General features: G+C 45.7%; 2 protein-coding genes across 4 annotated transcripts in view; both read right to left on the bottom strand.

The window, feature by feature from the left end:
- LOC143767471 (uncharacterized) overlaps nucleotides 1–15666 on the bottom strand; it is a 432524-nt gene that overhangs the window by 276764 nt on the left and 140094 nt on the right. The window lies entirely within an intron of this gene.
- Nucleotides 1–15666, bottom strand: part of LOC143767453 (uncharacterized) — an 80509-nt gene that overhangs the window by 16511 nt on the left and 48332 nt on the right. The window contains exons 11-17 of one of the 3 annotated variants that reach the window (XM_077255795.1): nucleotides 3559–3617; nucleotides 3413–3487; nucleotides 3263–3337; nucleotides 3061–3132; nucleotides 2767–2974; nucleotides 2522–2678; nucleotides 1310–2406 (exon numbers count right to left, since the gene is read on the bottom strand). The exons of the other annotated variants lie outside the window; for them this stretch is intronic. Coding sequence (XP_077111910.1) covers nucleotides 1395–2406; nucleotides 2522–2678; nucleotides 2767–2974; nucleotides 3061–3132; nucleotides 3263–3337; nucleotides 3413–3487; nucleotides 3559–3617 — 1658 coding nt within the window. The 3' untranslated portion in view covers nucleotides 1310–1394. Of the gene's footprint in view, nucleotides 1–1309; nucleotides 2407–2521; nucleotides 2679–2766; nucleotides 2975–3060; nucleotides 3133–3262; nucleotides 3338–3412; nucleotides 3488–3558; nucleotides 3618–15666 lie in introns of those variants that run through there. 3 annotated transcript variants of the gene reach the window in all.

Here is a 15666-nt window from a genome sequence, read left to right as displayed (position 1 = left end):
CTAAAACAGTGCCGTTTATCAAAACTGTAAAAAAATATATATATTTTTGAAAATTTCTTCAAAATGTAATGTTGGTGTTTGTAATTTTTAATAAGATTTTTATATGTTTTTCACAGATTCCTTGCTACCGGAGAATCCCTAACTTCACTGCATTACCAGTTCCACCTTGGAATATTAACAATTTCCAGGATTGTGAAAGTGACCTGCCGCGCACTCTGGGATACTTTGCATCAGGAATACATTCCAAATCCGACTATGGACATCTGGCTGCAGAGTGCTGAACATTTTGAGAAACTGTGCCATTTCCCAAATTGCTTGGGTGCCGTAGATGGCAAACATATCCGCATTTCAGAACCGGCAGGATCTGGCTCAGAGTACTTTAATTACAAAAAGTACTTTTCGATAGTACTCATGGCCATAGCGGATGCCAACTGTAAATTTATTGCTGTGGACATTGGAGCCTATGGCCGGTCCAACGACTCGCAAGTCTTCAAAACTTCTCCGATGGGCCGTTGTCTGTATGGAGACAGCTATGATTTTCCACCAGCAAGACCAGTCCCGGGAACATCTGGACCACCTATGCCATTTGTGTGTGTTGGTGATGAGGCATTCCAGCTGTCACCACACCTACTAAAACCGTATGCAAGTAGAGATTTGACCCGAACCAAACGAGTATTTAATAACGCTGAACGAGAGCAAGACGAGCGGTCAAGTGCGCGTTTGGCATTTTAACCGCAAAGTGGCGAGTACTGATAACCGCCATAAAACTGCACACAGAGACTGTGGATGAGGTTGTCAAGGCCTGTGTGGTGCTGCATAATTATGTGATTTCCCAGGAGCCTGTTTCCATGGATGATGAGGACTCTCAGACAACCTTGTGGGATTACCAAAGCAACTCTGTTGGGGCCGCAGGCTCGGTTTCCAAAATGAGGGACCACTTTGCAGAGTATTTCATGACACCTGAAGGCAGAATTCCATGGCAAGACAACATAGTGTGAGATCTTTCTTTGATGTCTCTGTGAATGTTTCTGTACAAAGTGTTATGATTTTATTTACACCAAGTTTTATTACTTAGTTCCCTAAAGTTTGGTATGTTTTCTAATAAACCTAATATGTTATACCTTTTAAAAGTGTGTTATGTTTTTGTACCTTTTGTTTCTTATCATAGTTAAAGACACTTAACAAAATAGTTTTGAAACAAAACAAAATTTTATTTAACATTTTTATTATAACTTTTCTAAAACTTTTTGTGCAAAACCAATTTTTTTTTACCCCTTTTTGGGGTAAACTTTTTTTTTTTTTTAAAGAATTTTTTAGAAAATGTTCAACAGGTTTATTTTTAGACAGAAAACATTTAAAATTTTTATAACTCTGTAAAATGTGGGGTGGAGGTACTACTGGAGGGGCTGGAAGGTTGGACCACGTCGATAGGGGGGAGAAAGCCTACTGGGTTGGGGTTGATGTGAAGTGAAAGGGGGGGCAAAAACATGAGGCTGAGCAGGAAGGTCAGGTTGGACAGGGGGTGGTGTTGGTGTAGGTGGCAAAGTAAACGGGGAAGGAAAGTTTGACAGGGAAGAAAACGCTGGGGAGGACGTTTGATATTGGGCCTGGGTCGGGAATTGGGCCTGGGTCGGGAATTGGGCCTGGGTCGGGAATTGGGCCTGGGTCGGGAATTGGGCCTGGGTCGGGAATTGGGCCTGGGTCGGGAATTGGGCCTGGGTCGGGAAACGGCAAGTGGCTTGGAAAGGGATGGCAGAAGAGACAGTGGCTGTGTGGGGAGGTATGGGAGTTGGAGTGGCTTGGGTGATGACCTGCACTAGAGCAGCATGGCAGCTATTCATTACCCGCATCTGCTGGTCAAGAGTCAGCTTTTCCATGCTCCTGAGCATTGATTGGAAAAAAAGGTCATTTGGAGAATCCCTTGCATCTGAATGCATCCTATCCAAGCGACTGCTGAGTTCACTGATGCGTGTTTGCACCATGTTGAACCCAGCAGCCACTTGCTCTCCCAAAATTTTGAAAGAGCTCTGAAAGGATGCATTCAGATGCAAGACCTCAGGAGCATAGCTCCTTTCCTGACCCCTTTGTCGCTGCCGCCACGAACCTAATGGTGGTCTAGAGGTGGCAGGATCAGAGGGGTGGGGTAAAGGGAACGCTAACTCTTCACCAGCAGCTTCAAGTAACAAAGGCTGCAATGATGGGGCTCCAGTGCTGGCAGCGGGTGAAGTGGATGGGGCAGAGAAAGTGGATGGGGCAGAGAAAGTGGATGGGGCAGAGGTACCGGAAGGGCCAGATGAGGGGTCAGAGGGGTGGGGTCTAACGACGTGGCCCACAGTGGCGGACTCCTGAGAGATCGCTCCAGAGGGGTCCAAGGTAGATGCAGGTTCCCGATGGCTACAGAAGGTGCTGTGAAATAGGAAAAAAAACAATTAATATATTGATAGGAAAAAGCCCTGACTGAAACCAAATAAGTTAGACAGGTAAACATGGTGAATTATTCAATGGGCTGTTGAATATTTACCTTCTTCTCAGCATCGTTGCCCGGAGGAATGAGAGGGCGCGGCTGTATTTGTATTGAGACCGGCGTCCTCTCGAGCCACTCGGGGCCTGCATCTCCTTGTTAAACTCCCTCTTGAAGCGATCCCTGAGTGACCGCCACCGCTTCCTAACCCTTTCACCTGTAAAGAGAAGAATGACATGAAAAAAATGAGTTAAGTACAACATATTCCGACCTGCTCCAGAAATTACTGAAATTAGACTACTTACGTTCTCGAGTCTGCTGCCTTGGATCAAGGTCCTCCCAGTTGACTACAACGTTGTGACATACTTCCAACCAGAGCCGACGTGTGACAAACTGATCAGCATGCCTGCGGTCAGCCATATTCCACAGCGGCTCCCGCTCGTGGACCTCCTCGATGAGGCGGTCCACATCTAGTCCGGCTTCATCATCTGAGTCGGGAGCACGCTGTGAATCCTGTGAAAAGAGTTAAAAAAAAACAAAAAAAACATTAGTACACTGAAACACAAAAGTACCAAGAGAAAAAACAAAACAAAACTCACTGCTGGCTGATCGCGGCGGCGATTGCGACGCCGACTTTGGGAGCTGCTGGGAGGACCTTCATGTGCAGCAGACTAATAAAAAGGAAAAAGAATTATGTTGGATGTAGGCATATGTTGTATGTGTACTGTGATGTATGATGAAAGGTTTTGTATGTGTTGGGTGCACTGTGATGTGTGAAGCGACTGTTCCGGCACAACTTACACTCTGTGCGCCCGCTCCTTGTATTTCTCCACCCATTCCATCTCCTTCTGAGAGGCCCTCGGCTGCTTCAGCTTCCTGTGAAAACATAATGCATATAGTGTTTAACAAATTTTAACTAGAACAACAACAACAACAAAAAATTGTATTTACCTCATTATGCTGACGCTGTGGAGGAGGGCTCCCAGAAGAAGACATTTTCGGCCGGTTCGGTGGTCCCTGGTGTATCTGCAAGTATAAAGACACTTGTAAGCTACTATACAAATGATATTCCAAGGTTTGTGGTCTGTAATACTTACATCAGGAAACTGGCTGGATGGCTCAGTGGTCCCTGGTGTCTCGGTGGTCCCTGGTGTATCTGCAAAAATAAAGACACTTGTAAGCTACTATACATCAGGAAACTGCCTTGGTGTCCTGGTGGTCCCTGCTGCCTGAATGTTCCCTGATGGATCTGTAAGTATAAAGAATTTATACTTAGACCCACAAACCCCTCTAAGTAGCTAAAGTTAAAGATTTAAAAACCACCCTGCTCAAATGATCTGGGCAATGTTCAAGCAGGCCAACAAACGTTTTGAGAAACAACCCCCAAAAAATATACCCAAGGAAGACCTGTCTGAGCTGGTTGACAGTTTAATAATGTGCCAGCTGTAAAACCATTTCCCCCCAATAAAAAAAAAACAAAAAACCCCTCTTGTAAAATTGAAATGCCTTCACACCAGTTGAAAATGTATTGACCACATATGTGATTTGAAAAGATCCCTAAAAATAACTTAAAAAAAATACACCATTAAAAATTTGCTATAACCCTTTATATTAAAAAATAAACACTCAACCGTGTATTGCATGTGTGGACATTTGTACATACACCATTTTAAAGTTTACCTTTGTGAAATGATACTACAGACATTTTGAATACAACATTTTTAATATTTCTTTTTTTTTTTTACCATCACAATTAGGAGCTACAATGCTCTTTATTTTAAATGAAAACATTTACACGTTATTTGCTTGTAACAGTACAATAAAAAATAAATAAATAAAAAAACACAAACACACGCAAGACACACACACACCACCATTAGGCTAAGTGCACACGTTGCAGAATTGCCGCGGAAATTTCCGCGGCAATTCTGCAGCTTCTGCCGTGGGTATATTGCATGCGGAATTGGCATGCATATTCCCGCAGAAAACCAGCGTTTTGCAAGCATATTTAGCTTGCGGAATGCTAGCGTTTTCCAAGCGATCTGTAGCATCGCTTGGAAAACTGATTGACAGGTTGGTCACACTTGTCAAACATAGTGTTTGACAGATATGACCAACTTTTTACTTTTGATGCTGCCTATGCAGCATCAATAGTAAAATATAGAATGTTAAAAATAATAAAAAAATTAAAAAAATGGTTATACTCACCTTCCGCAAACAGCCGATCTCCTCAGCGGCTTCCGTTCCTATAGATGGTGTGTGTGCAGGACCTTCGATGACGTCGCGGTCACGTGACTGCGACGTCATCGCACACAGGCAGACACAAACACGCACATACAGACACGCACACACATGCACACAGACGCACGCAAAAATGGCAGTAGTCACACTGGCTGGAAGGCTCTAGCTTGACGCTGGCCTCTGGCAGCACAGTCAGGCCTCTGGCTGCCTAGGTTTTATAGCATGAGAATGAATGACCTCGGGGAGATCAAAACATCCAACACCGCGGAGACACCATCGTGTTTCTCAACGTAGTGATCCAGAACAATGCCCCCATCCCTTATGGGAAATATGCAAATGCATGTAGAAAAGCCGCGGAGACACCATCACGTGTTTCTCAACGCAAGCAATGAATAGCCAGGTCTTTCACCGGGAAGGAACAACCACGGGAAGGGCAGCATCCAATAAAGGAAAACCACCTATGCTCTCTATTAAGTCACACTTCACCTATGCCAAAACATGGTATCCATCCACAGACAGCTGTTTCGGGGTATTTGCCCCTCATCAGTGTGGAGTAGGAAACTGGCTATTAGGAGCAGTGCCTAGTGAAAAGACTATAAACATGAGGATGAATGACCTCGGGGAGATCAAAACATCAAACACCGCGGAGACACCATCACGTGTTTCAACGCAGTGATCCAGAACACTGCCCCCATCCCTTGCATGGTGTCTCCGCGGCTTTTCTACATGCATTTGCATATTTCCCATAAGGGATGGGGGCAGTGTTCTGGATCACTGCGTTGAGAAACACGTGATGGTGTCTCCGCGGTGTTGGATGTTTTGATCTCCCCGAGGTCATTCATCCTCATGTTTATAGTCTTTTCACTAGGCACTGCTCCTAATAGCCAAGTTTACTACTCCACACTGATGAGGGGCAAATACCCCGAAACAGCTGTCTGTGGATGGATACCATGTTTTGGCATAGGTGGTTTTCCTTTATTGGATGCTGCCCTTCCCGTGGTTGTTCCTTCCCGGTGAAAGACCTGGCTATTCATTGCTTGCATTGAGAAACACGTGATGGTGTCTCCGCGGCTTTTCTACATAGGTTTTATAGCAGGCAGGCCTCTGGACGATGGCTGACTGATGCTGGCTGGCTGGACGGATGCCGGATGGCTGGACGGATGCCGGCTGGCTGGATGAATGCCGGCTGGCTGGACGCTGGCAGGCTGCTGTCTTCTTGCTGGCACATTTGGGGTTGAAGCCCCAGGCCAGGTTATATATTGATTTGGGGGTGTCTGGCCAATTGGCTACAAAATCCTGATTCTGAGCATGCTCAGTGTAAAAAAACATATTCCAGCGCTGGATTCCGTCATACGACGTGTCACGATGGATCCTGCATCCATGGGCTTCCATTCTAGCCAACGACGCATGCCACAGGATGCGTTGCGATACGTTTTCCCGAAGCAAGAAAAAAAATGTTACAATCAATGTTTTTTTCCAGACGGGCCACCAAATTCCGACAGATCCAGTGCACGACGGACGCGACGTGTGGCAATCCGTCGCGATGCGTCGCCAATACAAGTCTATGGGAAAAACGCATCCTGACGGAAAATTTGCAGGATGCATTTTTTTCACAAAACAACGCATTCTGATGGGAGATGAAAGACGGAAGTGTGAAAGAGGTCTTAGAGGGTCTCTAGTAATATACTGGAGGGGAGATATGTTTAACGGAGTTTATTAGCTTCAGTGACATGACCCTGGAAAGAGCGGGGCGGGATGACGGTACAATATACCTCCACTCTATGGTGTGGTCCAGAAGGTAAAGGGTTAGCCTCTGGACTCAGAGTTCTGTGTGCTCAGAAGGTGAGCTGACATTCACAGCTGTGCTCTTGTTAAACAGAGCTGAGCCCTGTTTTTTGAGCAGATGGACCCTGCAGTTATAAGGACTAAAATGAGTGTTCATTTATGCCAGGGGTGGGGAACCTCCGGTGGCTTTTCATGCAGGCCACAGGAAGATCCCCAGAGTCAGCAAGGCCCGGGCGGCAGCCGTATCCTGCCAGCTGCTGGCCCCCTTAGTCACCAAGTGCACGGTATGCAGTGTTCATCAAAGAACGCTACCAGCCCTGCACAGGAATGATGTCATCGGGGTGGGCGGGTTTAGTGTTGGGGTGAGCTGAGTTAGCACCAGGTGGGCAGGGTTAGCACCAAGTGCTCTCCTGTCCCAGAAGAGGAGCTGCTGCCAGAGTCCAGAGCGCTCTCTGTGCTGGCAGCTCTGTCTGCAGGTGATCTGTGCCCCTCAGCTATGTGCCCAATGTGATCTCTCTGACCCCGCTGTGCCCCAATATGATCTCTTTGCCCCCCAACTATACGCCCCATGTGATCTGCCTCCCAGCTATGTGCACCCAATGTTATCTCTGTACACCTCCCGTGATCCCTGTGCCCCCATGTCATCTGTGCCCCGCGATTTTTGTGCCCCCCAGTGATCTCTCTGCCCTGTGATCTGTGCCCCCCAGCTATGTACCCCCTGTGCTCTTCCCCCTGTGATTTCTGTGCCCTCCAGATATGTGCATCCCTGTGATCTCTGTGGCTCCCAGCTTTGTGCCCCCCTTTGATCTATGTGCCCCCTGTGATCCCTGTGGCCCCCTGCTATGTACCCCCGTGATATTTGTGCTCCCATGTGATCTGTGCCACCTGTGATGTCTGTCCCCTCCAGCTATGTGCCCCCCAGCTGTGTATCCCTCCGTGATTTCTTTGCCCCCAACTATGTGCCCTCCTTTGATCTTGGTGCCCCCCTGTGATCTGTGCCCCCCAGCTAAGTGCATCCCTGTGATCTCTGTGGCTCCCAGCTTTGTGCCCACCTGTGTTCCCTGTGCTCCCCTGCTATATTTGTGCTCCCAAGTGATCTGTGCCCCCTGTAATCCGTCCCCTCCAGCTATGTGCCCCCCAGCTATGTGCCCTGCTTTGATCTTTGTGCCCCCTTGAAATTTCTGTGCCCTCCAGCTATATGCCCCCCTGCAATGTGCATCCCTGTGATTTCTGTGGCTCCCAGCTTTGTACCCCCCTGTGAGGTATGTGCCCCCTGTGATCCCTGTGGCCCCCTGCCATGCACCCTCCTGTGATATTTGTGCTCCCATGTGATCTGTGCCCCGTGATCTCTGTCCCCTCCAGCTATGTGCCTTCCTATGATATTTGTGCCCCCCCCCCCGATCTTTGTATAACCCCTGGAAAAGCAGCTGTGAGAAGCAACATGGTCAGTATCATCTAACATCACAGCATCACCAAAGAGTTACCGTAATTGTTTGACTAAATATACCAGGGTAATTTTCAAGTAGATCATTTTTATGTGGCCCCTGAATGATGGTAGAAATTTCCAAATGGTCCCCGGCTGGAAAAAAAAGGTTCCCCACCCCTGGTTTATAACAACAAGACTGAATATGTCTATTTTGTTTTGGACTGGTTTATGAAGCATGTTTATAATAAACCAGGTGAAGATTTAAATGAACAGCATTCCTCTGACTACCTTGTTAAGCAGCCAAGTGACCCGGTTGGATGAGAATGTGGTCAAGATTCCCAGGAAACAAGTGTGACGGATGTGGACAAACTGCATGTCCTAGGTGAAGGCGGCTATTAGGATCGAAGAGAGGTAGGACAAAATGGAGGAGCTGATCAAGCACCTGGTCCAAGTCCAGCAACAGCAAGTTCAGCAACAACAGCTAGCAAAACTGGAAGCGAATAAACTGTTGGAGCAGCTGCAAAGGAGCAACAGGAGGTGTGTACACAACAGATGGAACTCCTCACAGATGCAGTCCGTAGCAGGGCAACAACCCCATCCCCAAGTTCAGGTAATGACTCACACGTCCGGAAGGCGGTGAGACGTGCTGTGCAAAAGATGATCCTGGGTGCGATGTCGAGGCATTTTTGGCTGTGTTCAAAAGGGTCACAGAGCAAGAGAAGCTGCTGCAGGAGCAGAGATGCTGGCACCCTAACTATCTGGCAAACCCCAAAAAGTGTATTATGGCCTCGGCTTATAGCACGCAAAGGAGTATGCCAAACTAAAGACTGAAACGCTTAGGAGTTACTTTGTCTGTCAGAGCACAACGGGTCCACCACTAGGCGTATTCCGAGAACAAACCTCCCCCTCAGCTCTCACGTTTGATTTGCTACATCTTGTCCAGAAGTGGTTGCAGCTAGAGTCCTCTACCCCATCCCAGATGGTTGAGCGTTTTATTATGGATAGATTTATTCACTCGATTCCTAGACCGATGCAGACCTGGGTTAGCCAGGGAGAGCCTCGAAATGCGGAAAACCTGTATGGCCTAGTAGAAAGGTACCAAGTGATGAAGTCATTAAGGAAACCAGGTGCCAACGCACCCCTGTACTGGGGGTACCCAAAAGGTGACTGACTCTCAAAAAAGGAGTACTAGAGCTACAAATGGGGGGCATCTAAGGTCCCAAGAGCCTGTTGAGGGGTTACAAAGGGTTGGGGTTAAGACCCTGATACTGTTGGACGTGTCAGAATATGGGGCACATAGTCAATTGTTGTCCCATGTCCACTGAACCCATAGACTGCAGCCTAGGGCAGCGCAGTTTGTATTATGCTTATCCAGCCTGCAGTGTGGACTGTCAACCCTGTAAGGAGCCGCAGAAATGTCCCATGATGGTAAACGGAGTACTGGTGTCTGGACTCTTGGAGACGGTGAGTTTGGTGACCCTGGCAATGGCCACATTCCCCCACTAGTTGATCCCTGGAAAAATTGTGGGCATTCGTTATATTCACGTGGACTCTAAGGACGACCCAGTCGCCAGAGTGACCGTAGAAACAAACTATGGTTTCCATGATTTTGATGGAGGTGAAGAGAATGTTGAGCCTGGGTGTCATCTAAGAGTCAAAGAGTGGCTGGTCCAGTCCCATTGTCCTTTTGCCAAAGTCAGATGGAGAATGTCAGTTTTGTCACGATTATCCTAACGAAAGGGAACTGGCAAATCCCCATGTTACAAATGACCAAAGAGAAGATGGCCTTCTCTACACCTGATGGGCGTTTCTAATACACCAGCATGTCTTCTAGTCTGCAAGGAGCCCACAGCCTTCTTCCAGAGGGACATGGACCAGGTCCTAGAAAAGTTAGCTGCAGAAGGTCTAGGCTGTACTGGATGAGCTGAGGAAGGCGAGGTTTGCCATAACACACAAAGAAGTGCACCACGGGGAAGGAGGAGACCATATATTGTCAGTATAAGCCAAATCAAGCTGCAGGAAAACAAAATGTGGGCAAATCCAAAATTGGCTGCAAGCAATCTCCAAGACACAGATTAGGGCTTTTCTTGGAATTGTGGGATGTTATCAGTGGTTCATCCTGAATTTTGCCATGAGAACTGCACCCTTGACCAACCTCTTTAAGGGTACAAAGTAATGAGTGGCCACGTGGACTTCCAAAGCAGAGGTGACTTTCCAGGAGTTGAAGCTAGCCCTGTGTAAGCAGCCAATCTTGGCCTAACCATACTTCAAGAGTTTGTGGTCCAGATGGATGCTTCAGAAGTCAAGTTGGGAGCCGTGTTGTCACAAGAAATAAATGGGGAGGAACATCCAATCCTATATCTAAGTGAGAAACTCTCCTACTGAAAGAAGAATTATGCCATTGTGAAAAAAGAATGCATAGTAATCAAATGGGCGAGTGACACATTGAAGTACTAACTGTTGGGCTGAAAGTTCAGGTTAGTGTCAGAACATGTACCTATGAGATGGATAAGGGAAAATAAAGGGAAGAATGACTAGGAGGTTTTTAGCGCTACAGGACTTCAGCGTCAATGTGGAGCATAGGCTAAGAAAACTACACGCTAACGCAAATGCCCTGTTGAAGCTTCCCGGTCTACTGACTAAAGGTGCCACAACCCCCGGCTTTGGGCAGAGGGGTGGATATGTAAGAGAGTAACTGGTAATATACCAGAGGGGAGATGTTTTTCACTGAGATTATTAGCTTGATTGATATGAACCTGGAAGCTTGCTCCAGCGTGTTATGTGCAGAGAGAGGTTAATCGGCCATGACAGGGTCAGGTTTTTTGTGAACAGCTAAAGAGCTGGGTGGGATGGCTGTTCACCGTATCTCCACCCTAGGGGGTGGTCCAGAAGGTAAAAGGTTAGCCGCTTTGCTCAGAGTTCTATGTGCACTGAAGGTGAACTGACTTCCAGAGCTGTGCTCTTGTTAAACAAAGCTGAACCAGACCCCGCAGTAATAAGGACTGTAATGACTTAACAAGACTGAATATGTCTATTTTGTTTTGGACTGGTTTATGGAGAATGTTTTAAAGAACCAGGCAAAGATTTAAATGAAAAGCATTTCTCTGACTACCTCATTAAGCAGTCGAATGAGCATATCTACCACAGTAGTTTATCTAGAACTCTTTGAAGTTAAAAGGTACTTTACTCACAGAAACTGAGAAATCAGGATAAAGGGAAACTTTGCTGTTATTGTACAGAAATTCACATTTGGCCAATATTAAAAATTATTATTTAAGATACTCTACTAAAAAGAGGGAAATTTTATTTTTTGGCCTCATAGATTCAACCATGTATGACTTCTCTGCAAGTTCTTATATAAATGCTCAAACTAATGGAGACAGTTTTGGGTGGAGGACCATGCAGTGGTCTTGTGGCAGAATGGTGACCTTTAGTTGTGATACAAAGTATATCGTAGCACAACTGTGGTGGTGCACAAATAGGTTCCCAGGCCAGTGCAAAATGAAATAAAACTTGGCACTCAACTTTAATGCAAGAATCCAGAAGTGATTTTAATGCAGTCCGTTCAAATGTGATAAAAACGTTTCGGTCCAACACGGAAAATCAAGAAAAAGTAAAAAATGAACATGTGTACAATAACCAAAGCATGTCATATTATTCAAATAAGGAAAAAGCAAGAAAACAAAGCAAAAGAAACCTAAAAAAAGTAAAGACGGTATTATCCTCATCTTGAGGAATTTAGTGTATAATACAGTGCATAGGATAGGGATATATGGGTTAAAAAGGAAACGGAATATGGTACCTACTCGACTGCTTAGGAGAGGAAAATGAGGTAAGGATGTATAGTCCATGAGCCGGGCCAGATATCGGTACCACCCGGAGTGACTAATTTTCTTTGGTATTTTTAGGTAGATGCATGTCTGTAGTTTATTTTTTGATATGATAGCCCTTACATATACGTAGCTTATTAACCCCTTCAGCCCTAGGCCTATTTGTACCCAAGTGCCTAAGCCAATCTGACCTGTGCCACTTCATGGGCTAATAACTTTGGAACGCTTTCACCTATCCAAGCCATTCTGAGATTGTTTTCTCGTGACATATTGTACTTCACGTCAGTGCTAAATGGGAGTCAATATATTTTACCTTTCTATATAAAAAAATGCTAAATATTCGGAAATTTTGGAAAAATCGGCAATTTTTTAACTTTGAAATTCTCTGCTTTTTACAAAAATACTGATACCCCCCATAATAGTTATTAATTTACACTCCCCACATGTTTACTTCATATTGGCATCATTTTGAAAATGAAACCTTATTGTTTTACGACGTAATAGGGCTTATAGTTTTATGCGCAATTTTTCACATTTACAGCAAAACCCACTTTTCAAAGGACCAAGTCACTTCTGAAGTCACTTTAAGGGGCTTACATAACAGAAACCACCCATAAATTACCCCATTTTGCAAACTACACCCCTCAAGCTGTTCAAAACTCATTTTTAAAAACTGTTAACCCTTTAGGTGTTCCACAGGAATTTTAGCATGAGCCAAGAACCAAATATGACGATATCGGTACCACCCGGAGTGACTAGATGTAGTATTTGTAACAAAATTTAATCCAAGTTATGTAAATACACACTGAACATGTCATGTGCATATATATATATATATATATATATATATATATATATATATATATATATATATATATATATATATATATATATATATATATATATGTTACTCCATAATATCTTCAACATCGGACTCTGAATCTGACTGTTGTTCTACTGGCTCGTCTTCAGTACCCTTGTTCTGGCATGTCTGTAATCTGCACATGTCTGTGCACTTCAGGCCATTGCTGAGGCAAGTACACTGAGGAAGTTCACATGACCGCACACACTTGCAGGACAGTAGCTGTATAATAGCTTCTGGTGCTGGTGCCCCTTGCATCCACTTGACAACAAGCTTTCCGTCGTTATCTATCATCCAACCGCAGTCTGTTGGGTTTGCAACCCATGGCTGGCTCTGCAGACTTCTCCTCCAGATCGCAGCCTGGTAGTTTGCACGCAGTGCATGCATGAAAAGGCAGTCCTGGCAAGGAGGGAGTTGACTTGACTCTACCACTCCACGTCTGGCACAGAACAGCTGATAACGGAGCCTGTTTACCTCAGTTGTTTGGGTAGTTGGCAGGTACATGTGGCAGGTGATTTCCTGTAACTTCTCAAAAAGTTCGGTAGACACTTCCCATGAACGACCAACTTCCTGAAAGGCATCCTGGTATGTCTTGTTCATCTTCAACTGCTTGAGTGTCGTCATCTTCCCACGGCCAGCGAATGCACTGACGGTGTCACAGCCTGTAAATGCATGCATACCAATCAATGAATCACATACGCTGCCTCCCAATGTTCGGCTCAGAGTGGTGATATCCAGGAATCTTGTCCGGTTCTGTGTACCGCATTTCTGGAACAGGTGGGATGGGATTTTGTGGCACATGCCCAGACACAGGACCATGACATCAGTATCCTCCGAAGTGATGATGACCGACTTGTAACCAGATTCTGCTGCATGAAGAGCATGGAGAAGGAGGCGTGTGTCTGCTTCTTCTTGATTTGACTTAAGGTCAGCAGCCTCTTCCCACTGTTCTTTGGTGATCTTAAAGCAGAGCTGCTCACATGTGACATACAGCTCCTTCTCCTCAAGCTTCTCCCTGTGGTGTTTCGCCTTCCATTCTTCTACCAGAAACTTTATGAGACTTGCCTTGTTGGAGGAACTACTTAGAAGCTTTTTCCACTGCTGGATGTTGTGCCCATGTTGAATGTTCTTGAAATGGATCCCTGTGCCTTCATATCTGTTGACTCTTTCTGTATCTTTGATGGATGTCTCCTTGTAGACGTCAAAGACAATATCAATGCGCTTGCTCTTAGCACCCTCATGGATAGCGCGACTCATTGCTGTGCCTGCTAGCTGGCCAAATGTTGCATTGTTTCCCTTCAGTTTCTGAACCAGGCTCATCCCATCAATGATGGTTGCAGAGGGCTCGGGGATCACTTCTGCAGGACGAGCATTCCTCTCCAACTCCCTTGCGAGGGCAGCCTTGTTGGTCTTGCGGATAGACCCATCACCATTGGCAAGTGCCCATGGCAATGGACCCAGGGGATGAGTCAAGACATCACTCATTTGTAGCTTTCTGTTCTCAGCTACAAGTATCATCTGGCCAAATAGGTTTCTGTCAGCCTTCAAAATTACCTCCTTGCCAAGACCTTGTCTGCGTGTCTTCATTTGGATGTTAGAGAACGTTTTAAGTTTGTTCTTCGTCATCTTGTCATGAAACAATGTAGTTGGCTTATCGGTACCCAAACGCTCATCCTTGAATGTTTGATATGCATCCTCTCCTATACTGTATGCCCCTTGAAGGTCTTTGGCTACATCTGGTGGTGCTACAGTCGCTGTTGACAAACTGATAAGTTCACCATTATGCTCTTTGTTGAAGGGGTTCACCCAACCTGTCTCCAGCAGTTGAACGAAAGATTGGACATCGGCTTCATCTCTTCTAATCCTAGACACCTGTAGGTCTGAATGGCTGAAGTCAGTATATTGTTGGCCTACCAGGGCCCTCAGCTGCCTCAAGTACATACTGCGGTACTCTGATGTCAGGTAGAACCTGGAAACAGCTCCAACTTTGAGGCTGAAGCCTTTTGTGCCCCCTGGTGTCTGGGTGTCTTTGTTGATTGTCTCTTCAATGGTCTGGTCCACAGGAATTCGTCCCAAAGGATTCTTGCTACCGATCTGGACCGAAAAGCCACCTTGCATGAAGTATTCATGGACCTCTGGGTGTTCTATGGGCAGCCGAGACATTGTGGCATAGTAATAGGTTAGGTATCGGGCATAGTTGACCTTGTCATAGGCAAAACACCATGGTATCATCTGGGAGGTGTCAGCCTCTACAGAGGGAGATAGGAGCTCTGCAGAGAAGACCGGAGAGTCCTGTTCAGCACAGAACGTGTATGTGTCAGTGTGTGTGCGTGTGTTGGGGCACCTCAGGGTGTCTTCAAATGTGACATAGCCCCCTAGATTTCTTCCAGTAAAATTTGCACTCCAAAAGTCATTTGGCGCTCCTTCCCTTCCGAGGCCTGCCGTTCCCCAATACTGCAGTGTACGACAACATATCGGGTGTTGTTGTGTTCGGGAGAGATTGGTGAACAAATAGTGGGGTGCATTTTTTGCTGGTACACCTCTTAAAAATAAAAAAATGAGCCTAAAATGACACCTTCATGTAAAAAATGCACTTTTTCCATTTTCTCAACCAAGTGTTTCCAACTACTGTGAAACACTGGTTGGGTCAAAGTGGTCACTATACCCCCTAAAAGATTCCTTGGGGGTGTAGTTTCCAAAATAGGGTCACTTTTTGGGGTTTCCACTGTGGGGGTACCTCAGGCAGCCTTCAAATGTGACATGGCCCCCTAGATTTCTTCCAGTGAATCCGCCACCCAAAAACCACATAGCGCTCCTTCCGTGTTGAGCTGTGCTGTGTGCCCATACTTTAGTTTACGAGTACATGTGGGGTGTTTCTATAAACTGCAGAATTAGGGTAACCAAGTTTGGGTTTGCCGTTAACCCTTGCTAGGTTGCAGGTAAAATTGGATTACAATGTAATATCTGGAAAAAAAATGAAATTTTGAAATTTCGCCTTCATTCTGCTAAAATTCCTGTGGAACACCTAAAGGGTTAACAGTTTTTAAAAATGAGTTTTGAA

Source organism: Ranitomeya variabilis, chromosome 4, assembly GCF_051348905.1.
Source record: "Ranitomeya variabilis isolate aRanVar5 chromosome 4, aRanVar5.hap1, whole genome shotgun sequence".
Lineage (NCBI taxonomy): Eukaryota > Metazoa > Chordata > Amphibia > Anura > Dendrobatidae > Ranitomeya > Ranitomeya variabilis.
The sequence above is the reverse complement of the archived record's forward strand: the minus strand, read 5'-3'. Positions and strand labels throughout refer to the sequence as shown.